This window comes from Rhyacophila brunnea, unplaced genomic scaffold, assembly GCF_057557595.1.
Source record: "Rhyacophila brunnea isolate RB1 unplaced genomic scaffold, BYU_Rbru_1.0 scaffold_13, whole genome shotgun sequence".
NCBI lineage: Eukaryota > Metazoa > Arthropoda > Insecta > Trichoptera > Rhyacophilidae > Rhyacophila > Rhyacophila brunnea.
In genome coordinates this window covers 23,125,218-23,152,916 of record NW_028232785.1, presented here as the reverse complement: position 1 = coordinate 23,152,916, position 27,699 = coordinate 23,125,218, and the positions used below count along the sequence as shown (strand labels likewise).

Below are 27,699 nucleotides of genomic sequence, written 5' to 3'. Positions count from 1 at the left end.
AGAAGAACAGGCAAACCAGGTTAAAGTTCTCTTCTGGCATCCGCAGCACGTGGCCGAGTCAGGTCCAACGTCGCCTCTTCACTTCCAGCATGATGAGAGGCTGCTTGGTGCGTTCTCTTATCTCCTCGTTGCTCCTAAAGTCATACCACCGCACACCCAGTATTCGTCGCAAACATCTGTTTTCGAAGCTCAGTATACGGTTGCTCTGAGCCTTCGTAAGGTGCCATGATTCGCTACCGTAAAGCAGCACTGTCAGAATGCAAGCGTCGAACAGGCGGCATTTGGTTTTGACCGAGTACAATCGTGAGTCCCAGACATTTCGCATCGAGTTGAATGTTGCTTTAGCCATTCCCATTCGGATAGCGAGCTCTTTCTGCAAAATGCCATCTCCCGTGATGTGTACCCCTACAGCTTCAAGTATCTGGGGGTACACAACTAGGTAGTTACCTATCCATAATCCAAGAGCAGTGATGTCCCTAGACAAAATTCCGTTCCTAGGCAGCGCCAAAATGCCGCCTCATTTTCATACAGTAGGTATTTTTTATCATCCTTTCACGACTCCAATATCGAATAAATGTGTTGTCTGGATAAATTACTAACAACATATTATAAAGGTACCTACCACTAAAACATACAAAATTAAATTTAGATATAAAAAGCTCGAGATTTGCTTTATAAAAGAGTGTGAGGTTCTATATTATGAGGTTGATATTCTGACAAATTTGGTTTGTACAGTTTAGCAATACAAAGATTTATTATTTCCACACCATTTATACTATGCTATAATTGTAGGTACAAACATGTAAACAAAACAATTTTAGCCCTGTCTATCTATAAATACCAAATGAATCTCATCGATTTGCCGCTTTTCGAATAACTGTCACCGCCAAGCGACGCTCAATCTGCCTACCCCCACGGGACGTCACTGTCAAAGAGCAATAATTATTAATACTATGATCATAGATTATAGAAAATTGGTGACAATGTCACAATATAATGGTTCGAATCACAACCGCAGTCAGACAAGGTTGTGTCATTGGCCCGTTTCTCTTTGATTTAGCATTTAGATGGTAAGAATAGTGATAGGTGATTCGGGAAAAAGATAGACTTTTACGAACGTAAAATATTACTGTTTATTCAGCGTAAAATTAAATACAAAATATTAACAGACATAGTTACGCGCGCCGTGAATCATTTAAGAATTAATAAAAGACAATAAATTTGAGCCATTGGCCCTTTTATACAGTTTATCTAAATCGGTTCATTTCTGGGACAAAGTTCGGAAATATCCAAATATTATACCCTCCATAGGGTGAGCTTAAGTGTGCGCCCTTGCAAGTATAACAATATTTTAACTGGTTTATTGACATATTAAAAATTAAGCTCAAAATCTCTAGGCACTGCCGGATGTTTACTAATTTATCAAAAGGATAATATGTGGATATTTACTCAAGTTATAATGTTGTTACTATTTCATCATCATCATCAGGGGTGCGACAACCCGGTGTGGGTCTTGGCCTCCTCCAATAGTCCCTATCCAGTGTGGCCGCTTTCCAATTTTGGCTAGAACACGGCAGTCATTGGCTGCTCCATCCAACCAGCGAATCTTTGGCCTGCCTCTTCTTCTACGCCCGATTGCCGTACATCACTCTCTTTGTCGGTTCATTGTCATTCATACGGTGCACATGACCTAGCTATCGCAGTCTCCAATCTTAGTTGATTGAACTGCGCTGAAATCTTCGTATAGCCCGTAAAGCTCAGCATTATATCTTCTCTTCCAATTGGTGCCGTACATGATCGGTCCATATATACGGCGGAGAATAAAATTGTTCTTTCAAAATTGTTCAGGGCTCGTTTATTTCGCAGAGTTAATGTCCAGGTTTCCGATGCGTAGGTGAGCACTGGCTTTACAAGTGTCTTGTAAAGAGTGCTTTTAATTCGGCGAGATAGTATGCGGTTGTTATTATTTAAAATTTCATATTAAACTTGCAAAGTTTAATAGGTAAATAGTATTGAAAATAATTAATAGGTGAAAACATATAACACCTTTGTAGACATGCACAACAGTTCGCATAACTTAGTCGGCTCCGATGGGCGAGCAAGAATGGGCAGCGTTCAACCGCAGAGGGAAATCCTGGACACCAGACCGAGCGGTTGGTACAATATAATATCTATGGCAATACTACGAAAGTCAATAGGTGATAGTGTCATAGTTTAAAGTGGGATGTCTGCTAAATACGATAAAGTTTCCTTGAAATTACTGGTCAAGTTTTTCAGTCCCGTGTATCATATTGTGTATTTTGAGACTATACATATGCGAGCATTTATATGGGCAAAGTTTGCACTCATACGGCTTTTCACCGGTATGTGTCCTTTTATGTGTTTTCAATTGTTGACTTGTCAGGCACGTATACGAACACACATCGCATTTATATCGCTTTTCCCCGGAATGTGCCATTTTATGTGTCCTAAGATTACCAAGATGGGAGCATTCAAATGAGCAAAGGTCGCATTTATACGGTTTGTCACCGGTATGTGTCCTCATATGTGATTTTAAATATTGATTCCGGTTGCACGTATAATCACACTTATCACACTTGTATGGTTTTTCGCCGGTGTGTTTCATAATATGTTGTTTTAGACCTTGAAGTAGCGAGCATGAATATGAACATTCGTTGCATTTGTATGGCTTTTCACCGGTATGTGTCATTTTATGTATTTTCAGATTATACAACATCGAACATGTATATGAGCAATCATTGCATTTGAATGGCTTTTCACCGGTATGTGTCATTTTGTGTGTTTTTAAATGCTGTGGCCGTTTGCATAGATACGAACAAATGTCGCACTTATAAGATTTTTTACCACCTTGGACGGCCTCATGTAATATTTCAATATTATTTGTTGAATTTCCTTCATCAGGTATATTAACAAATGCTTGACTATTATCAGCAGTAACATCTATATGGACAGTTCTATGATGCTTCAGGGTATTCAAGGATCCAAAGACCGTATTACAAGCACTGCAAATAAAATTTCTTGGAAAATGAGTTACTTTTCTCAAATGAATGCGTACTTCCTTCGGAAATTTTAGAAATATCGTTTCGTGTTTAATGTGTTTTTGTCCTACAACTGCAACCTCTGAATTCTGGAATCTCCCAACGGTTATACAATTAAGGGGTTTACTGAGACTTTCGTTATCAATACCCTTATTCAAAGTCGTAAAATCCAATGGATTCTCATTCATTTTGAGACGTTTTGTGAACGATCGCTGACTAGACACCTATAAAAAGAGAATCTTATCTATTACATAAGCGGTGATAATATATAAAATATAATAACGTAAGTATTTAAATACTCGCAAATATTACCAGACGACAGTGCCAACTATCAACTTTCTCACTCTCTCTCAAATGTTTACGTGTATGTTCTAGCTAGTGCAAGGTTGATGAACCTTTTTACTTACGCGTGCCAAAATTTCCTAAATATTATTTTTCAACTGTCTGACGTGCCGAGCAGTTTTTTTAATGGAAAAAATAGTTTTTAAAAATCCTATTTAAAAATGATGATGTTCTAGATACCACTCACAGAACATAGCACGCATATAGCTTTATCATTTTTTTCAATTACGCCATACATTTCGGAACACCAATTTTGAAACTGTCTGCCAGAATTACTATTATTAACTTCACAAAGTTTTTTTTTCTTATTTGGTGCAGTATTTTTTTTTTTATATAGAAATGAAATTGTTTGTTGTGATATTGTATTAAATAGGTTAATTCTTTTCCGATCAGATGAGGCATTGTCGCTGCAGTGGCCCCAAGCATTGTAAATCGATTAAAATTAGAGGTTCACCCCGCCACCTGATGAAGTTAGTGCGATAATATTAAATGTGATGAATAAATTCTAAGGACAGACCTATGCAATGATATATTTACATTAAAATGTAATGCTTATTCTTGGAGAGTATTTGCCTGCTATTTTTATACAATGCGATCTGTCATTTATTATTATTATGTATAGGTATTTTTTCTCTCTTCAAACGCGTGCCATGAAAAATCATTTGGCGTATAATCTCCATAATATGATCTTATTAGCATCGGACATGGCCAATATATAATATATAATAGTAAAAAACTGATTTCGGGGACAAATGGTGTAACCGTCGTTAATTCAGCGACAATTTTATTCTACTTACTGGCTTTTGACAATTTATAATTGCATATAATATATATGTTACGCCAAATGTGCCAAATTGACTATTACATGAAATGGGAAAAACTTTGCCTAATTCATGTAATAGTCAAGCCCGTTGCCTTATTTATGAATTAGGTAAATTATCTGCCGAGTGCGTGAATTTGCCAGGGTATGGAATTCTTAAACTGTCAACATGACAGTAGAAAAAGTAAATTTAATACAGATAGTTTTAATAGTTATAATTGGATATAATACTCGTATAATATTATTATTATTAGGTTAGGTTAGGTTTTGTAATTCTGAATTCAACTAAATGTCCATTTTGAGGTTAGCTAACAACTGCCAACATACTATCAGATCATACTAGGTATCACAAACAAACAATCGACTATTGCACGATTGATACCCAAGCACGAATCAAATCGCGAAAATACCTATCTAATTTGTTCAATGCATGAACTAGGCAGAAAAATTACTGCCGAATTCACGCACTTGGCAGATATTTTGCCTAATTCATGAATAAGGCAACGGGCTTGCATTTTTCATGATTTAGGCAAAATTTTTCCCATTTCATGTAATAGTCAATTTCGCACATTCGGCGTAACATATACACACTTCACATATTAAAAAAAAAAAGTTATAAAAATAATATTGCTATCTGAATTACCTCTTTATCATTATGAAAGACTGTCGCATTTTGACTATCATTGTCGGTTTGTTGACATGCGGTATCGACTTCAGACTTTATTTCAGTTTCAGGTTTAATGGAAACCTAAAATCAGAAAACATATCATTAGAATATTATACCAAACGCCAAGAATTTGGTTGGAGACAATAAAATATATTCCAAAGTGTTAACGTAGACATCAGAGGCGTCATTAGCGTAAGGCCTCAGAGGCAGCATTTGAGGTGCGGAGCGTGCATATTGTGTACACTTGTTTAATATGCCGATGGCCTATTGTAAATATTCCGTAAGTGACTTCTTACAAATTGTGCAGGAAACAAAGAAACTAAATATTTAATATCCAGTATCTGTTGCTTGCTCACACATGTTGATAGCATGCCAATAACCCGTGATGTAAAATGTGGTAAAGCAAAGCGCATAACGCCCAATATACCTAATGATAACATCCAATAATTGTGACATATATTATATAAAGATAAACATCCAAATTTGTTATATTACTTACTGTTTTACCTTTTAAATAATACGAACAAAGTGTGCGACACGTCATGTATATATGGTTGTTGAAACAGTAAAGTTAGCCGTCTAAACAGTTAAAACTGAATTTCTCTCAAATTCTAAAATCTCTCTTTAAAATTTAGCACACCCAGAGTGGTGCTGTTAAAACATAGCACTTATTGTAACAATTAAAACTAATTTATTGTATCTAATTGTTACAATAAGTGCTAATACTTCGACACAAAACTACCATCGATCACAGTATTGTGTATAGAAAGATGCGCTGATCTCATTAGATAAGATGGTTGACAGTGCCGTAGTAGATTTAATGGCTCTAATGAAAAATCCAATATTAGTAGAACGATGTCCCCGAAAAATGTGGCTGTGAATTTTCGGAGATTGTGGAATTTCTCTAGCAAAATATTTCGTACATTAAGGTCTTAGGAAATTGCTCATGCCCATCTATTTTATACACAAGACTGCTATCGGTGGCTATCGAAGGTAGTTTTTCATATTTTTGTATTTTTTTTTATTTATTAAACACAACAGGCCGTGAAGCCCAATAACAGTGTTAAATTCCCAGGATTGAGGAATTTACATATTAGATTATGTAAATATATTTTGCCCTCACCGGGATCGAACACAGAACTCCGGGATGGAAGGCCAGTGCCTAACGCAATGCACCACGAGAGCCGCCGTACCTATTATAATTTTTACAAGTTAGTTGTAATTGTTGCAATAAGCAGTCTTGTGTATATCGTCTCTGTTCTGGCAGAACACACTAACTGTAGAATACTAGTTTTGAGTAATTTGACTTTGAAGTTGTTAAAATGTTTGAAATGGTCTATCATGTGAGTTTATTAAGTAATCGTAAAAAGGATGACTTTAAAATAAAGACTGTTTATTTATTTATTAAGAAGGTTTCCAGACGGTAATCTTTGAAATATGGAACATTTTGGTATAACTAACTCAATATGTAATTTTTTCGAGTTAGTGTCTTCTGCCAGAACAGTGATGACATAATAGTTGTGCAGGAGCTGTTTGGTTGTGTGAGTATTGCTTTTAGACGTGTACGAGATTAATACAGTGTAAATTGATCTATTCTTCGGGATTTAATGGCAAACAAATTATTATAAATACTTACTTTTAAACGGTTCAATATAATGAGCTTTCAAAAAACCAACCTCAAATGCACAACTGGCATCGTCGGCACCTTCTTGTTTAATGTAGATGCCAGTGTCCTGACTGTTTCCAGGTTCTATGGGTACTTCGAACCAATGCTGTCGCCCTGCGTCAGATTCGCGTTTGTCCGGTTCACGTTTTTTATCCATTCTGACTATTTAAATCTTGAGTGACGTTGAGGCTTCATAAATAATGGAATAACACACGGCGATCGTGATGACAGCCTTGATAATACACAAAGATTCAGGACAATGTTGCCACAGTTCAGTGTAGCCATCTTTTCAAAGTGGAATTATAGTACAGAGCCTCCAAAATTATAGTATTTGGGGAAAAATATAGTAGGTATGCGTTGTCATCTCGTCGCTGTTGATTGGTTTGTCGAATAGACCAAATAATGTCAAATGTTCAGGAGACAAAAAACAAATTTCAATATCCTATATTTAAATACATGGACGTATTTAAATTGTTGTTTTTACAGCATATTATTATGAATGCTGTATTCATTATAATGTAATTTAAAGAAAAGGATGGTTCTGGTCCATTTAGATCAGTGGTTCTAAACCTGGGTTCGATCAAACCCCAGGGGTTCGGTGAGTCAGTCTCAGGGGTTCGGCGGAGGTCAAGACACACACCTAACTCATTTTATGATTCTGATGACACACCCCGCTTGGACATCATCATTGGCTGCAGGTGATCACGCAAGAGCTTGCAAAGTCTCTCGACGGATACTTACCTATAAGGCCTACCGCGCATGGACGATTACATAACCGGCCGGTAGCATTCGCACAATCGTTGGTTTGCTCGCGCATGATCCAAATTATTACCGGCCAGTATGTTTGAGCGCGCATGGCGTGATATAGATCGGAGGCAATGCGCGCGCACTGAAGATATGCTTCCGCACCGAAAAATGGCGGACGCAATATAAGAAACGTCAAAATGGATTTTGTAGAGCTTATATTATTAATTTATGAAGAAAGAAACTGAAAAAATGGGACTGGTACGCGCATGCAAAGCCAATAGGTACGCATCGATGAACTGTCAAGTCAATTGTGGCGGTTCGATGTATGCGTGCGCTACATACGACCGCGTCACTTGTGCGTGCATGTATGAGTGCACTCTCGGCCGGCCATGACTTGTGATGTGCGGGCTCTCATTTAAAAGCATTGCCAATGGGACCCCGGCCGGTTCGAATCGGTGTAAAATTTTGTGTCTGAACACAAATTTTCAATTCGGCCGTTCGCTCGATCGTTCATGTGCGGCGTTGCATTGCAATACGATGGTTACAACTCCTCGATTGTTGACCGTACGATAGGAAATCGTTCATGCACGGTAGGCCTAAGAGAGTCATATCCAGCATGGGTGAGACAGCCGTTCACGTTTAGTGTTGAGACAACAGATGTCAATGATGAATACCTAGATGAAATCTTTGAAATTCAGCAGAGCCAGGTTCAACAGCAACTCTTCAGAACAACAACGCTCTCAACGTTTTGGTGTCAACAAATGGTAACGTACCTACCTACCCTGTTATTGCTAAGAAAGCTCTGGAGATTTTCAAACCGTTTGTTACAACATATCTTTGCGAGTAATCCTTTTTGAGGATGTTGGACATAAAAACGAAGAAAAGGGACAGACTTTGTTGCGAAAATGACATGAGAGCCGCGCATTTCTGAACTGGTCTCAGGAAACAGCAGAAGTCACACTGATTTGCAGTAAATATTCATTATTATGTTTTTGTTTTTGTGTGAAAATCATGTTTAATTGTTTTGTTCTTTGAACACAGTGATATTGATACACGGTTCATTTTGTGCACCAGTAAAAATATATACCTATGTATAGAATTTGAAAAAAAAATCATATTTTATTTTTCCAATTAAGAAGGGTTCGGTGAATGCGCATATATATGAAACTGGTGGGGGTCAGTACCTCCAACAAATTTAAGAACCACTGATTTAGATACAAAAAAATCATTCTGTCTTAAAAGGTCGATTTCGACAAAAACGGATATTCGACAAACCAATCCTCTAGCGACGATCTGTTGAAAATGTACAGGTTTTTTGTTTCTCAGAGAAAAATAGCACAGAATTTGAGAAACTCCGAGACCCCTTTTTATTTAGGTACCTCTACCGACCAAAAATGCTTACCGAAGAATTCAAGAAATTTTATTTAAACCAAAGTCAAGGTTACGTTTTTCGAACAATTTTCTTCCAAGTTCTCCAAATCTTGTTATATTGTGAAATTATAGGTAGTATTTGGCATCAATTAATCGAACGGAAATATCAAAATGAATGTTCCTAAAATATAATTATTGACAGAAGTATTGATGAGTGACGTCCCGTGGGGGTAGGCAGATCGGCAGGTTAGACTGAGATTGGTTTGATTTTCACTGGAACAGTGAACCAAACGGCAATTTCTCAAACTGTTTCCGAACTTCCAAGCGGATAGCAACACTCAGTGCCGCCTGAAATTTCAGTAGATCTAGTTTATAATATATAGGTATATCTATATATATAATTATAAAATATCGTCAGGAAGAGAAGAAAACATGATTTTCGTAAAGACACTTGGAAAACTATATCAAAATACAGTGTTTTATCAAACAAAATCGTTGAATTCCATAAATTATTGTCAATCTAAAATTCTCTCGAATTTAGATTTGATATTCAATTCAATTAGTACTGGCAACACTGCTAGTTTGTTGTTAGCTGTCACTCGCCAAGCACTCGCCTGTGGCAATTGTTGAGCGGTCAACTCAACAGATCAACTCAAATTCTTTCAATTTACATAACAATTTGAAACATGGAGATTAAAAAAGAACCGGAAGACTTTGAAACCGATCCCGGAACACCGGTCAGTGCTATATATATACCGATTGAACGTTCGCACAGCGCGGAAGAACAAATACAATCATATTTTATAAGGCAATTCCGTGTCGAGCATTCGTATGCTACAACTTTGGAGGTACGTATCTTTTTATATCTAACCTAAACTGACATAACACCCTTCCGCAATCTAATTGTACAATGTTTGACCCATAAAAATGAAGGCGCAAAGCCAATTGTTTGAAACCATTGCCGACTCAATTAGAAAGCCGATACATTCACAACGACTGGTCTTACTTTTTCTGCCCCTCCCTTTGTTGTCTATAGATGACCTGTTATTATTCTATAGAGTGCTTATACTGACGCATCTGTCGTGTTAACACAGGGAATGGTTTGATTTGTATAGATGAGTTACATGATAAAACTTACACTAGCATTAACACACCTTCTACAAATGAAATGCATAGGTAAATGCTACATATTTTTTGGAAATCGATATTACCACCGGTTTTTGTGTGATGGACTAGTCTGACTTTGACAGCTGTTGAATAACAGGAATGTATATTATTTATAAATAACACTGATAGTTCATATTAAGTATATTTGATTTGAGATTTTTTTTATAATTCAATTTGAAACGAGAAAGGGCGCATCAATCAATCTGGGATCGGATTTTGACAGCTGAAGAGTGGACCACTCGTTGCTTGTGCAAAAAGATAATATGCCCAGGCTTTAATAATCTAAAGATGACGCTGTTGAAACTCAATACGAGGAATCGTGTTTTAACACCACGTGCCACGTCATTTCTTTTTAAAAAACATAACATATCCACAGCTTGTCTGTCAGTGCATTTGCTTATTATGGCGTCTGTCCATTGACGAATGTAGTGATATTATAATCTAATTAGTGAAGTGTGTCCGCCACACATATCCTCTGCTCTTGAAGACATTCGAGTCATCGGCCTTGGTTAGGTACGATTAGTGACGTCCCTAGACAAAATGCCGCCCCTAGATACTAGCGCCAAAATGCCGCCCCATTTTTTTATAAAGTATTTTTTATCATCCTTTCATGACTCCAATATCTAAGAAATGTGTTGTATGGATACATTACTAACAAAATATATACATACCACTTAATCTAATTTAAATACCATCTCTACTTCAATAGACAATATTGGGAGTCCTCGGTTTCAGATACATTTAAAAATACACCTGAACCTTTTCAAAACTCGCGAGTGACTGGCAAAAATATTTGTATAAATTAATTAGGTAAGTTTGTACCTTGTACCTACATATAATTCGGAAATCTACACGTGTCATTGCTGGTTATCAAGGACGTGACGTCTAAGGACAACGGAAGTAAACTAGACATCGCGAACCCGACAAAAAAATAGTCCTGTTAAACCTTTTATGTTAATTATTACATTTTGTCTCCAACCAGTGAGCTGATTTTATTAATGGAAATATATTTCCGTCATTACTATGTTTAGATAGGTACCTATTTATATATATTCATAATGATTGTCCTTAATTTGCCGCCTTTCGAGTAACTGCCGCCCCCAAGCGACGCTCAATCTGCCTACCTCCACGGGACGTCACTGGGTACGATGTTCACGCGTAGGTTGGTCAATAGTGGCCGGGTTTACGTGTTGTAGGTAGATAAGGGGTTCTGTACGAGTATGGATGGTTTTTATCTGGTTCGCCAAATTTGTACTATGTGTTATCAACGTTTGCAGCTCCTTGTATAATACACGTGCTTGGATTCACTGGCACTGATAGTGTGTAATTTGTATTTCTCGCAATAATAACTGTTTACACGTAAGATTGCTGACTGCCTAGCCCAGGAGTCAGCAGAATTGGCTCGCAAGCCACATGCGGCTCTTTGCATAGACGTTTGCGGCTCTTCAGACATAAACTCCAATTTCACCTCATCTTAAGAGTAGGCATAACACACCAATGTAATTCATATTTTAGTACAGAGTAGACAGAGCGAGCAGCACGTCATTTTAAATCAAATTTACAACAAAATACCAGGTCATCGAAGATTTTATTTTAAAAACATAATAATAATTAATCTCGGTAGAGCAATTCTTTGCAATGATTTATTAGGTACCGTCAACGCTGTCGCCGACCGGCCGAATGAAAACAATGTGAAAAATAATAAAAGTATATGGGGTGCCTGCACGATAATATTTATTTTTAGGCGTTATAAAATATTTCGTGCATTGGCTTTACTCAACCAACAAAATACAATAATGGTACCTACCTACTGTTTCACTAGTACATATTATAAAAGTAAAATTGCGTTACTAGTTTGTAAAAGTGTCAGACTAAACTCGGGTACATCACTAGATATATTCTACCTTTTTTAAAATATGCATTAGAATTAAACAATATTTACCTTTTTTTTAATAGTTATGTAGGTCTTGCACATTAAAAATAAATACTACTATTAATAATGTTTTTTTGGATAGCACATGAAATAAAAATGTAGGTAGATAATATGTGTTAAAAAATCCTTCGTATGTTTAGTTCTCGTACAATTTCAGGTTAAAAAGTTATTAATCTATTTCTAAGTTTCTAAACTACTAAACTAAACTATCAGTTTAAAAACGTCACAATATCCACCATATTGGTTGCAATACTTGCCACCAAACAGCTGATTAACCTATTGAATTTAGTAACATTTTAGTATATTAAAAGATACTATTTTTTTGTCGCCCCATACTTGCTTAGTTGGAAAGAGTTTGTTTGTTTTAAATTTAATTTAGTGACCATTACTTTTGAGGCACGCATTGGCGGCGACATTTTAATATTACTAGTAGACCAACTATTTCGGACCACATATAAAAATATCATATTTTCAATTCTCAAGGGCATTTCTGTAGAGCGCCCCTTAAGCATCCTTTTAACTTATGAGTTTATGAGATAGAGCCGCCGAATAAACTTATAGGGTTTCCACGGAAATAAGCTGAACCGAATGGTTTATGATGGTCTCACCTTACGCCGAAACCGTTTATTGCCGTAATAAAACTTGTCGAGTGTTCACCCACTTATCTTCGGATTTGTATATACGGGCGCCGCCGTGTTCCATTATGCTCCATTCAAATAACGGTGTTTGTACATGCGCGTCTATTTGAAACAAGCATTCCTTATATTAAAACAGAAAAATATTTTTTCTCTATGGTCAGTTTTTGATGTCTATGGGCACTTAACTGTCAAATAAATGACAATTTCTCACATTTTGCCGCTAGATATCCCTAGTGGTCCATATATTTTGAACTCGCTATTACATTTACTTTCATATTATTTCTTTTATTTTTCGATTAATACTACATTATGGCCGGATAATCCGAATGCCGAATAAACGTTATTGAATAAATAATCATTACAATATAAACAAATGAAAGTAAATGGTTATCGTGATAGTATACCTACCTAACATATAATTATTATGCATAAATCGATTCCAGCATAATCATGTGAATTGAGTTGTTCAAAATATTATATTACTTGTATTTATTTGATTTCATGAATCTGCGTCTGATGTGTATTTACTAACGAGACTCTTAAATTTGAAAGCGTCGCCGCTTTTACGAAATTTGCGGCATTGTAGATTAGCTTTATCTACGAAAGCAAAGTTTACTACCTATAAATAAAGCATTCAAGATTGAATAAAATGAAGCACCAATTATAGAATCAATTTTAAAATAGATAGTACCATTAGACAATAATCAAAATAATACACTGAATCATAATGAAAAACGGAAGAAAACAAGTACCTATGACAATTATCAACAAACGCGGGCTGTCAGTTGCGATCTGTCAAAAATGGACTCTGCCGAATTTAGCAATCGCTTCGCTAAACTTATGGTAGAGGGGCATTAGGTGTTCGGGTTCGGCGAGATGCTTATGTGCTAAATTTGGATGAACGCAATTATACGGGCGTATTATATATTTGGCGTAAAATCGCATTCGAAAATTTTGGATGAACACCCTATTAGACTCGTCCGGCATACTCTACCACTCTTTACTCTACTCATATTATTTACCTGCGTGCTCACACGTGTTACTTGTAGTTATTAGATTTAAAAAGCAAAAAAAAATTGGAGCACACTCATAAATTCACAGATCTGATCAGCCGCTTGGAATAACTCGAAAGAGAGAAATCGAATTTTATTTCTCAGCACAAGTGGACTGCTATAAAACAACTTCCTACAATAGAAACAATAATATTTGATACATGGAATAGTTTGCCTGAAACATATGACGCGTTTAAAAAAACTAGTTTTTGGTATTCTCACAATCTTTGGCTCTACATATATATGCGAACAAACATTCTCATCTATGAACCAAATAAAAAAAAGTTAGAAGCAGAATAATGGATGAAAATTTGCAATCATGTATTCAATTAAAAATAAATAGCTATTTGCCAGATATAGTAAAGCTATCAAAGCGATGCATGGACGCCGTTCTAAATATTGTTTTAATAAACAATATTGAAGTTTTCCCCTAAAAATCCATATACATAACATGCAGCTCTCTAGTACCTTTGTTGTCCTGTTTCCCTGACAATTTGGCTCTTCTCACTTGACAAACTGCCGACCCCTGGTCTAGCCAATCTCATTCGTACTTAGTCATTGTATGGTGCTATTTTGACACGTTGTGAATATCTCTAAACGTTAAAATGCTCTGCGTGGAGTTGTTCGCATTATTTCGGTCAAGCTCGCCACTATAATTCTACTGCGTATGCGCTGATATTGTGTAAGTTACAACTATCACGTGCAAACGGCTGAACTTGTTTTAAAAATGCGTGCAGTTTTGCATTTTCTCGTTATGTCCCCGATAATATATAGGTATTTTTTGCAGTAAATCCAACCACGTGTAATGTTTGTGCCCTTTCATTCATTATGACGTGTCGCTGCAAACTTTAAATATTAATTAATAATTGTGTAATTTGTTTCAATGAAGAATTTTGTTCTGGAACAGTCTTGATGATTCAATTATAAATAAGGACATCTCATCAAACACATTACTTAATGACAATTTATACTGTTTGTTTTCAGTTTGACATTAAACTAGACGTGGATATAAAATGTGAAGTCGATCCTCCACTCAAACGGACCGACAATGAAAGCTGTCATACTTCTGTATCCGGCGAATGGCCAAATCCGTCTTTGGTGCCTGTAAGTACCTACCTGATGTGCTGATTTATCCTGATATAATTATACCCCGTTTATACGAGCATGGATGTACTCTGCACAGTAAGAAAATGTCTGGGGACATGTATTATACTGCAGTTGGCAAAATTGCGTGCATAAATCAAACAAGATTGGAAGATTCCAAATTGTGATGATTTATTGCGCGCAAGTAAGATTATTTTTGATCTGCGTCTGCGCAGTAGAGGGATAGGGGCGAACATGAAGGTAAAAAAATGAACTACTCATTTTGAGGTCCGATTTTCAATACGATCTGTCAGATAGTAGTATAAAATGACAACATCGCGCCTCGCTTACTCTTGAAGAATGAGATTGGAGAGACAGTCAGCACTCTTACGTGTAAACAGTTATTGTCATGACATTTTTAAATAAGCAGAATTACCGACAGTAATTCCATGCACGTGTACAGGCGTCATTATTGTTCGATTACTAGGTCCGCGTATATCATCTCATATTGTTGCGAATTAGTGACACATAGTGTGTTCGATACCTAGGCAGATGCGCTCTTATAACTGAACAAACTGACGGACTGACTTTTTTTACCACGTTTTTATTAGCTCGTAATCTTGTTTGTCTAGTAGAGATATTTTCGTTTGTCCAGTACAATTTTTTTCTTGTTTGTCCAAGATTTGTATTATACGATTGAAGATTTTTAACTAACTTCCCGACTACCTAGACATTTGAAACTTTTAAAACAAGATTACAATGCATTCTTTTAATACTTTTAACCATAAGCATAATTGAATTCATTTTCAGTTAATTCTGTTTTTTATGGAAAGTTATTTTTTCGGAAAAAATATATATATAATATAAATAATATTCGTACTATTATTGGTTGCTAAGGGTGTCCTAGTAACTAAATTATTAATATATACGTGCGTTACTATGGAAATCAATATGAATTGTCAAAATGACATAAAGAGCTACGAGAGGTCTACTCTGGCTGACCATCATGGTGTTACATAGTATTAATAATGTTGTTATTTTCAGAAGCGTGAAAGCGATCTGATGGATATAAAGTGTGAGAATGATAATGAGGGAATGACCATCAAAGAAGAATTTGTTGACAACGCAATCCACCAAATTAATATTGAAAACCCTCAACCTGGATGCTCAGATCCACTTTACTTGCCATTACATCAGGTACGTTCAATTAATAATAACAGTTGTCTTTCTCAAGCTCGATAGAATATTCGAAAGATCGATACCTGCATGCCATTAATATATTTTGAAATTGATATCGGGGATATGGCTACCGCATGATCTTGTTGAGAACAAACAAAGCAAATTCTAGGCGCTCAATTTGGATCGCTTTTTTCGAGCTCTGCTGGCCGACTAGCACGAACACTGTTGAACACTTCCAATGCGTCAATTGCTGCTGGCTTATCAGCATAAATCACTAAATACACGATGCCCCACATGAAGTAATCCAAAGATGTGAAATCACACAACGTTGGAAGCCAATTAACAGGTCCATTTCTCTAAATCATCGATGGTCAAAATCTTTATTTTTGATAAGCGCATGGTGAAACAGAAATAATAAATAATATAAATTAGGAACCATCGAGGACAATTTAATAAAATATTGCTTGCCTCACTTATTACTCCAATGCTAAATTTGTTCTAAAAACAATGCAATAGACATACTTGACTATCTAGGGTTTTTAATAACACTGTAGGTAATAAAAATGTGCAACTCCGACCTGTTTTTGTGTTTCTTTTATTTGAAAATAGAATGACCAATAGTTACTGTAGTAATAGTTAAACTTATTTTATTTTCATAACTTTTTTAACCATCCTAACAATATGTAGGTACAATAGTGCATACGTACAGTACATAAAACTACTTTTTTATGTTATTAAATATTCAGCTAATTTAATGTAAACGAAGTGTGATTTCAGTTAAATTTATTGATAGAAATATCTAAACAATATTTTTAATTGCACGCTAGACAGATTGATTTAACGTATGCAATATTCTTATTAATAAATTAATTACACAGGTAAAAATAATTTTTAAAGAACCGCACAGGAAAGAAAACAAAATTTATAGAAAATTCTATTTAACAAATAGTAAAGTATATGTTTTTCTCCTGAGTGGACCGTATGAGATTTTCACCTCTACGCATATGGGCGTCCACAGAGATGAAATTATATCAACAGACTATTTAAGAGGAATGGTTGTTACACATTCACCTATCCCATTAGATCCGTTCAACGGTCAAGCGTTTCAAGTTTTATAGGTAACGCCGTCATTACTAAGCTTATCTTATATTAAGCTTATCGAAATATTGGTGGTATAATTTCTGTATAAATAACATCGCAAGTTATTGTAATCTAACTAACTATAGGTACCAACCTAAAGATGGCGTTATCACTCTAAAATGAAAAAAAAGAAGTTATACCTCCAATAGAATTTTTTTTTTGTATTATTTGAAGACAGCATATCATTGGAAAATCCCTCCATTATACTCGATGTCTATGAAATGTAGTTACGTGCCCATCGATGATCTAAATCAAGTTCTTGATCCAAAGTCTTGATTTGAATTAAGCGTTAATTGCAGTAGCCATATTGCATATCCTGTTGAACCACTTCTCTTCCGGATGAACGACATCCATTTTTTTAAAATTGCCCATGGGTTAATAACGATCCCCATTGACAGTAACGCAAGCTTCCGCCTCATTAAAAAAAAAACATTGTCCGATGATGCCACTATCGTGTAGACCGCATCAAACTATTCATTTTTGTGGATGCAATGGAGTCTAGGAACTTTTTAGTTCTAATTAGAACTCATTATTACAGTGACGTCCCTAGACAAAAAGCCGCCCCTAGACAGCGCCAAAATGCCGCCTAATTCGTTATACTTACAGTATTTTTTATCATCCTTCCATGACTCCAATATCTAAGAAATGTGTTGTATACATTGTACATTACTAACAAAATATAGACTATATTTATTCGCAAATCTGCTCGTGTCTTTTCTGGTCGCCAAGGACGCGGGCAAAGGAAGTAAACTAGACATCGCGACCCCAACATAAAAATTACAGTCCTGTCAAACCTTTTATGTTATGAATACATTATAATTCCAACCAGTAACCTGTAGTACCTGAATTTTTGATGGAAAGATATTTTTGTTTTTAATAAGTTTAAGTAGCTATTTCTTCTCGATTTGCCGCCCTTCGAGTAACTGCCGCCCCTAGGCGACGCTCAATCTGCCTACCCCCACGGGACGTCACTGGATTAGTGTCATTTCATATGCGTCAATTTTTCTAATTGACCAACCCATTAGGCAAAAGTGAGTCTAATCGCTAAACGCAACTGACTATAATATAATGTAATTAGAAGTAGCGTGAATCGACAACTGACTTTCAAAGTAAATTTGATTAATTTGTAAGCGTTGTTCAAGCATGGCTCTCTGTATTCATGATGATTTGCCAGACTAGGTATACTCATCATAAATGTCATAACATGAGCACAGTATCACAGATCGTTTTGACAGTAAACCCTTTCTTAAGTTATATCTAAAAACCGCTATTATTTATAATATATCTGTCTATAGGCATGGTATATATATTATGAAATATTAGAGAACACAAACAAAGTCTATTTATTTTAATATTATTGAATATTATACCAACACCATTCTTTTTGTAGATTTCTACAAAGCAATGCTTCAGAGTACGTCACGGAATACCACAGGACATCGCTAAAAAAGATATACTTCAAAATGCCTTGGTCAACAACAAAATAGCACATGCAACTAATAAAATCAAAAACATGATTACACAGCATTCAGACATAACTATAGATGGTCAGAACGTCAAACAAGAAATGCATCAATTATACTTGCCTAAGGTGGTTCGAATTATGTTGACTAGAGTTACATATTTTCCGCGTAACTTTGTTTGCCGTGATTGTTATGGAGTGTTTGCATCTGTAAATCATCTAAATAGTCACTCCATTTCATGTATGAAGTTTCAACTTCTGAAGTCGTACAATACGCATACTGGTGAAAAGCTATATGAATGCAATATTCGCTCAAATAAAATCTTCCAGCCAGGTAGGAACCCAGCCGATACTAGTGAAAACCCAAATCAATGTAAATTGTGGTTTAAAAGAGTCCCAGTAATTGGTGACATCAATCGACATATAATAAAGACACATACTAGTGAGAAACCACATCAATGCGACGTGTGTTTTAAAAAATTCATTCGAGTTATTGATCTTAAAAAACATAAAATGATACATACTGGTGAAAAGCTACATAAATGCGATGTGTGCTTCAAAAATTTTCCGCAAATTTGTAATTTAAAGAGGCATAAAATGATACATACTGGTGAAAAGCCACATAAATGCGATGTGTGCTTCAAAAATTTTCTGCAAATTAGTAATTTGAAAAAGCATAAAAAGATACATACTGGTGAAAAACCACATCAATGCGACGTATGTTTTAAAAAATTCAAACGAATTATTGATCTCAATATACATAAAATTACACATTCAAAGCTACATCAATGTGATGTGTGTTTTAAAAAATTTCTGCAAATTGATGCTTTTAAAACACACAAAATGATACATGAAAAATTTCATCAATGCGACGTGTGTTTTAAAAAATTCATTCGAGTTATTGATCTTAAAAAACATAAAATGATACATTCAAAGCCACATGAATGTGATGTGTGTTTTAAAAAATTTCTGCAAATTGATGCTTTAAAAACACACAAAATGATACATACTGGTGAAAAACCTCATCATTGCGACGAGTGTTTTAAAAAATTCATTCGAGTTATTGATCTTAAAAAACATAAAATGATACATACTGGTGAAAAGCCACATAAATGCGATGTGTGCTTTAAAAATTTTTTGCAAATTGGTAATTTGAAGACACATAAAAAGATACATACCGGTGAAAAACAATTTCAATGCGATGTATGTTTTAAAAAATTCAGCCGAAATAATCATCTTAAAGTACATAAAATGATACATACTGGTGAACAGCCACATAAATGCGATGTGTGCTCTAAAAATTTTCTGCAAATTACTAATTTGAAGACACATAAAATGATACATACTGGTGAAAAACCACATAAATGCGATGTGTGCTTTGAAAATTTTCTGCAAAGTAGTAATTTGAAGAGGCATAAAAAGATACATACTGGTGAAAAACCACATCGTGTGTTTTAAAAAAAATTATACGAATTAGTCACCTCAAAGTACATAGAATGACACATACTCGTGAAAAGCCATATCAATGCGACGTGTGTTTTAAAAAAATCATTCGAGTTATTGATCTTAAAAAACATAAAATGATACATACTGGTGAAAAACAATTTCAATGCGATGTGTGTTTAAAAAAATCAAAATGATTGGTTATCTCAAAAAACATAGATTGAGACATAATGGTTAAAACAACTACATCTAGCGAAGTGTATTTAATTTGTAAATCGAAAATTAAAAATACTTTAATCGACACATACTGGTTAATAACACAGATTTAAATAGTGTCAAACTTGCTTGGCTTACCATTGCCATGTATTATATAACGAGTGTATTGGTACTCTTAAAATTTACGTAAATTTTAGTTTTTAAACATAACGTTATATAGAAAAACATAATTTTGAAAAACCTTAATTTTCGAAATTAGATAAAAAAGTTGAATTAAGTGTGCTTTGAACTCACATCATCAGAGTATACAAGAAAATCAATTAACCTAATAATTGCAAATGGAGTCATCAGTAATCGATTCATAAAATATTGAAATTCTATAGTTTTTCCGATTACATAAGCTAATTTTATATAATATGCTTATTTAGATTTTAGGGGGAGAAACTATTTGAGATAATATAAACTTCCATATTAAATTGTCTTATGATTTTTTTTACTTCTATATTTTTTCAGCATTTCAGCAAGATAGTCCCCCTTTCCACTCGTCCTCCTAGTCTAGGGTTTTAGCAATTATGTAATCCCTACCAAATAACATGATTTCTAAGCCTCCAAAAACAGTCGTTGTTACATAGATAAATCATCGGTGCCTTATTACTTTCCGCCGACCGTTTTTTTGTATCTTGATATAGGAATTAGACGCAGGAGTTACATCTGAACAATATGATGGATAAGGAATGGCCATACCAAATTTGGTATGGCCTCTTATTGAGTCTTGATCCATTTTAAAGATAACACATAAAGAACCCCCTTCCCCCTAACCAAGCTTATCATGAAGACCTACGTTTCATCAGCATTTTTTTACGCATATGAATGTATCAAGAGCAAATATCGTAGACAAGACAACATAATAAAATAGAACTTAATTATACATAATACAAAAAACATATCTAAGTAGTGCGGACATACATCCTAAAACTATGTAAATAGATCTTTACGTCCGCAGTACGGCGACGTGAAGCATTATTAGAGGAGCATTATTATTTCTTGCTGTGACACTTTTGGGCCGTGTCAGTACATTAGGTTGACTAAATTTCCTATCAAGCTAGAGGAACGAGGTCTTAACCGATTCCACTAATTTTTGAGTGATGAAAACCTCGAGGAGAGCGCTATAAACCTTCCGAAGTAGTGTTGGACCAATCAGGAGACTGAAAATTTTTTGCGAATTAATAGAGAAAGCCGGATTTTATGTAGAAATACGACCGATTAAGGCCTTTCAAAGCCTGAATCCACGTCAAACTGTAACGTGATTTTATCTTGTTTTGACTTACAAGTATTTAAAATCTCTCCGCTACGCGACTTAGACGGCTGACAAATATTTGTGAAGTAGAAGAGTGTACCGTGAGATCATGCACGAGTGATCATTTCGTGACGCCAGATTCGCAACTCGCGGTAAACCAGCAGTTCCTAAACGTGTGAACATAGGAGGCGCAGGAACTCAATACATAAGCCACCATCAATATTATTCAAATATATACCTACTTATATATACGCCAAACGATATAATCATGAAGATTTCGGTAAAATTAAATAACGGAAGTATGTATTTATAAGAAAGGTTTATTAAATTAAAAAAAAACATGAAACTTGAAAAATAGGTAACATAAAAAAGCGGTGTTCTTCGACTACGTCTTAATTATCTTGTTAAATTACACACTCAAGAAAAAGGAAAGCTTATTGAAACGCCGTTGGTTTGTTTCTATACACTTTAACTTATATTATTAAATTATATTAGTACTTAATTATTTCTCGTTGTTTTTATTTTCAAAGTAAAAACTGTCACTCTGACGTTTAATCATTTGTTTATGTAGGGAATTGCAAATGGCCGACAATAATAAATTCGTAGCCTAGGCAACGGAACAATTCTACAATCAAACTTGCGTTTGTATACAGCAGACTGATTCGAAGCTAAATTCATACAGTCAGGCACTTTCATAACAGTGTGCGCGCGCTCTCAATTTTACTCTCTACCAAACGTTTCAAGAAAAGTCTTCTTCTTTGGCCATATCCGCCCCTTAATTGGAGCATATGGACACCACGCGGAACCTTTAAGAATTCCTGTCGCTCGCCAGTCTCTTGCTTCGTTCCAGGTCAAACCAGCATCCCGTAGCTCTGCCGTATACACTCTGTAGATTGTATTTAGCGGCCTTCCAGGACGCCGGAATCCGGTCGGCTTGAAGAAAAGGCAAGCCAGGTTGAAGTTCTCATCTGGCATCCGCAGCACGTGGCTGAGCCAGGTCCAACGTCGCCTTTTCACTTTCAGCGTGATTAGAGGCTGCTTGGTGCGTTCTCTTATCTCCTTGATGCTCCTAAAGTCATAGGTACCTCACCACACACCCAGTATTCGTCGCAAACATTTGTTTTCGACGCTCAGTATACGGTTGCTTTGAGCCTTCGTAAGATGCCATGATTCGCTACAGTAAAGCAGCACCGTCAGAATGCAAGCGTCGAATAGGTGGCATTTGGTTTTGACCGAGTACAACCATGAGTCCCAGACATTCCGCATCGAGTTGAATGTTGCTCCAGCCATTCCCATTCGGATAGCGAGCTCTTTCTGCAAAATGCTATCTCCCGTGATGTGTACCCCCAGGTACTTGAAGCTGTCAAATCTCTTGATGTTTTGTCCATCGCTAATCAGAGGGAAATCTGGACCAGGACAGGTGCTATTACACAAGACGTTGGTTTTCTTCGCGTTGATTTTCAAACCAACGTGAGAGGAGTTGTTATGCAATCTGTCGATTGTCTTTTGAATGCCCTCGGTTGAGTTGTCGAATAGGACAGCGTCATCGGCGTATTCCAGGTCGCATAGCTTTAGCGTGAGGGTAACAGGTATGCCTCGGTCGGGTGGTATTGACATCCGTAGTATGAAGTCAAAGAGAATGATGAAGAGAAATGCAAGGACACAACCCTGTCTGACTCCGGTCGTGACACGAACCATTCCGTGATAGTGTCTCCAATTCTGACACAGCATTCGCTATTCTCGTGTAGGCTTTTGATTATGGCAAGGATCTCGGGAGGGATCCCGTATGCTCCCAGTATCATCCGGAGGGAGGGGCGGTGCGGACTGTCGAAAACCTTCTCATAATCCACAAAGCAGCAAGCCATTGGACTGTTCAGCTCATGGCTCTGCTGGAGAAGACATCGAAGGTTGTGGATTTGGTCTGCACACGCTCGACCAGGTAGAAACCTGGCTTGGTTCTTCCTGAGGACGTGCATTATTGGGTCCTTTATTCTCATAAGGATGATGTTTGCCAAAATCTTTCACAGATTAGCATAGATTTTAGCAGATGGGACTTGCTGGCAGTTTGGCATTTCCCAACTTTTGCTATGAACACATCTACTGGCGACAATGTGTCCACTTGGGGCCGACCAGCCGTTGTTCTCCAAAAGAAGTAGGTATAACTTAAAAAAAATAACAAAAATAAAGTTTAAAATTATGTATTATATAATATATCAAATAGGTTACTCGCACAATCCACAGCATCCGCCATGTGACGGGGAACGACGAAGACCGAAGAGTTACGAATGAAATTGGGAGAATTTAAATTGATAAAAAAAATAATTAAAAGAGCAACCACTCATTGGGTGGATAAGGATTGCATCGATGGCTTACCCAGTAGAAAACTAGTCAGATTTATTTTCATTATCATAGAGAAAGTAGTCGCATGTCCTTAAATAGAATAATCGATGAAATCTATTGAGGGCTCGATCAAATAAGGTACCTCAGCGGCGAAGGGTGGAGGTACCCTGATGCATGCATCATGGGTATTTGTCTTCATTGACACAAAGCTCCAACTCACAGATGGTGTTGACTAGTTTTTAAAAATCAAATTCTACCTAAATTAAACCACAATAGCTTTGGTATGCTTTGCGCGATTCGACAAAATTTTACACACTTTTTCATTCATAGGTACGTATTTGTTTTCGTTGGATTAAGAATACATACTACACATATTGTTAGTTAACTTTTTTTTAAATTCATAAGTCCAGCCTAAACAGAATAGATAAAAATATCAAAAAATATGTATGATTTAATTATTGTATATTTAATTTTAATTATTCTATAGATAAACGAGTATTTTTTACAACGTTTTTACTAGGTCGTATTCTTATTTGTCCGGTACAAATCTTGCAATCGATTTTTAATTAACTTTAAAATATATCAGAACACGATGCCAATGCATTTTTGTAAATACTTTTAGCCTTTTTTAAGTATAATTAAATTCATTTTAAGTTAATTCTGTTATGTATGAAAAGTTATTTCGGAAGAAATCCGTAATCCAATCCACTATTATTGGTTGCTAGGGTCCTAACAACTAAATTATTAATATATACGTGCGTTACTATGGAAATCAAATGACATTTCATTATTATTTCCATCAAATACATTTTTTTTGATAGTTTAAGCTAGTCAAGTCAAGTTTATATGATTCAACAGAAAAATTAAAAACATTGTATGTAAAAAGATCTTTTTATCTTGTAATTATTACTATTATCTATTACGGCTCGATTTTCGCAGGGCTTAATTGAATTTTAAAAACTTATCAACACCGTCTGTAAATAAATTATACCTAGTCTTATTTCAATAAAAACAATTAAATACGTATGACTGACAAAGTTTAATGTCCAGTATTTATTGCGGATCTTAACAGCCTACCTCCACCCTTCACCGCTGTAACCTATTCATAAGGAATAATATATATATTTTTTTTATAGAGTAATATTAGTGAACAACCTTTTGCTTCCATAGTTTGAACCCATTTACTACGATCTGTTTTGGTCCTTTGACAATAATTAATGATACAATGATTGCCAGTGAAGGAACGAAAAGAAAAATTAAGGGTTGAAATTGAATACCTCGTTTACTAGACTGCTTCCAGGGTGGGAAGTTCCGGCAAGGGATGCATCATAACTGATTGGGTTTCTTGTATTGTGTATTAAGTCAACTCGTCGAAAATCAGTTTCAGATTTAATATTAGTCAAATCAACTAGAAGGTTCTGCAAATAAATCAAAAAATTAATCGTGAAGGTATATTTTAGAAAGTAGCCACAAAGGCCGCGCGGCTTAAGCGTCGTTTGTCTCAGGTTCGAATCCTGGGTCTGAGAAGTACACAATATATTGTTTTTCAAATTGTGTATGAGTCAGAGTATGGACCTAATAGGTTGAGCAAGTGGCTGACATCCATTTGTCGTAATACAAACCTCCACTCTATGGAGGCCCCTACAGTCGAGCTCGGTTATTACTATCACGGAAATAGCGAGAACTCGGATGTAATGAAGAAACATTCGATGACATTTTAGTTTATGATTTTCTCCATACATTTATTCACTTTTATAACGGGGTACTTCTACTTCTCGTTTAGATCGTTTAAAAACAACATTTTAGACCATAAGCAATAAAATTCGACCGGTAAGTTTATAAGTCCGATGCCGCCGGGATCGGATTCAGTTTATGATACTAGTTAAACGTTTGAGTATTTAATTGGAGTTTTCGCCGACAACATTGAAAAAGTATCCACGCATATTATGGTTGAAATTGCATGTAAAAAATCCAAGCTTTGTGAAGTCAGTAGGTACCTACCAGCGTTCATTACAAAAAACAATTTATTTTATAGTTTATTATTGCCATGCTTGTTTCGGGGATTTTTACGATAGTTTTCATATTTTTTATGTTCTATGATTAAATAGAACGTGGCGCGAAAAATGTTATATAACGATATAATGAATAATGCTTGTAACGGGCAAATTCATCTTCCTCGTAATAACCAAGTTGGACTGTATTAGAATCAGAAATGGTCGTAGCGATGTATATTTACGTAGATACCTACTATGTCGGTTTGGCTACCAGGTGTGTATTGAAATGTCTCTCCGTGTGATGTATCCTAAGTCTGAGGATATAATTCGAGCATATGACAACGGGTCTGCCATAAAAGAGTTCAAAATGTAGGGAGACGACACGTCATGTCCGTATGGTTGTTGAAACAGTAAAGTTAGCCGTCTAATCAGTCAAAAGTGAATTTCTCTCAAATTCTAAAAACTCTCTCTAAAATTTAGCACACCCAGAGAGGTGCTGTTAAAACATAGCACTTATTGTAAAAATTACAACTAATTTATTGTATCTAATTGTTACAGTAATTAGTGCTAATACTTCGACACAAAACTACCATCGATAACAGTATTGTGTATAGAAAGATGCGCTGATGGCATTAGATACGATGGTTGACAGTGGCGTAGTAGATTTATTGTCCCTAATGAAAAATCCAATATTAGTAGAACGATGTCCCCCAAAAATGTGGCTGTGAATTTTCGGAGATTGTGGAAATTTTCTAACAAACTATTTCGTACACTAAGTGTGACACCCCCGTATGGTCCCCATTTGGGGATGTCTTTATGTATCTGGAGACGCCCGAATCGGTATCAAAGCCAACAAATAATAAAGCGCTGATTACGAAAATAAATAATAGTAAAAGAGCCCAGCCGGCAATGCCGTAAATTTTATATAACCGTTGGAGATTTGCAACGTCGCTTTCTTTTCGACGACGGTTTCGTTGGAAAAAATCACAAGATGGCGAGCAGATCGCGACAAGCAGCAAAATCGCGAACGCGTACATTTCGCCCTCCGTAGAATAAAATTATAAAAAAATGTAACCATATAGTATAATAAACGTAAATAAACTCGTCGTCTTCCATCATAATTCCGGCGTGTCAATTATCGACCTCCAAATCCCGAACCCAGACGATAAAAAAGAAAACAAAACACAAAGTGACAGTTGAGAAATTCACACATCGCCAAAATGGAGGGGAGTGATATAAGGTCTTGGGAAATTGCTCATGCCCATCTATTTTATACATAAGACTGCTATCGGTGGCTATCGAGGGTAGTTTTTCATATTTTTGTATTTTTTCTTTATTAAACACAACAGGCCGTGAAGCCCAACAATAGTGTTAAACTCCCAGGCTTAAGGAATTTACATATTAGATTACCTATGTAAATATATTTTGACCTCACTGGGATCGAACACAGAACTCCGGGATAAAAGGCCACCGGCTTTCGCACTGCACCACGAGAGCCGCCGTATCTATTATATTTTTTACAAGTTAGTTATAGTTGCTACAATAAGCAGTCTTGTGTATGGAATAGTTGCGCAGGAGCTGTTTGGTTGTGTGAGTATTGCTTTTAGACGTGTACGAGATTAATACTGTGTAAATTGATCTATACTTCGGTATTTAATGGCAAACAAATTATTATAAATACTTTTAAACGGTTCAATATAATGAGCTTTCAAAAAACCAACCTCAAATACACAACTGGCATCGTCGGAATCTTCTTGCTTAATGTAGATGCCAGTGTCCTGACTGTTTCCAGGATCTATGGGTACCTCGAACCAATGCTGTCGCCCTGCGTCAGATTCACGTTCGTCTGCTTCGCGTTTTCTATCCCTTTTTATTTAGGTAGGTACCCCTACCGACCAAACATGATTACCGAAGAATTCATGAAATTTTATTTAAACCAAAGACAAGGGATTTTTTTTACGTTTTTCGAGCAATTTTTTTCCAAGTTCTCCAAATCTTCTTATATTGCGAAATTATAGTACTTTCAATTAATCCAACGGAAATATTGAAATGAATGTTCCTAAAATATAATTATTGACAGAAG

At 35.8% G+C, this 27,699-nt stretch overlaps 1 protein-coding gene and 1 long non-coding RNA gene across 2 annotated transcripts; one reads left to right on the top strand and one right to left on the bottom strand.

The window, feature by feature from the left end:
- Positions 1–1,113: 1,113 nt before the first annotated feature.
- LOC147076968 (uncharacterized) lies at positions 1,114–27,475 on the bottom strand. Its single transcript, XM_085941407.1, has 4 exons — positions 27,338–27,475; positions 24,900–25,040; positions 4,865–4,969; positions 1,114–3,283 (listed from the first exon to the last, which is right to left on the bottom strand). The coding sequence occupies exon 4, from the start codon at positions 3,245–3,247 to the stop codon at positions 2,258–2,260; it is 990 nt and encodes a 329-aa protein (XP_085797533.1). The 5' UTR covers positions 3,248–3,283; positions 4,865–4,969; positions 24,900–25,040; positions 27,338–27,475; the 3' UTR covers positions 1,114–2,257.
- LOC147076969 (uncharacterized) lies at positions 9,405–15,721 on the top strand. Its single transcript, XR_015069746.1, has 3 exons — positions 9,405–9,520; positions 14,447–14,566; positions 15,590–15,721. It is a non-coding gene; the product is annotated as an uncharacterized LOC147076969 (long non-coding RNA).
- Positions 27,476–27,699: the final 224 nt, after the last annotated feature.

Excerpts from the sequence above, each read along its gene's own strand:
- LOC147076968 (XM_085941407.1), bottom strand. The coding sequence starts at position 3,247 with ATGAATGAGAATCCATTGGATTTTACGACTTTGAATAAGGGTATTGAT.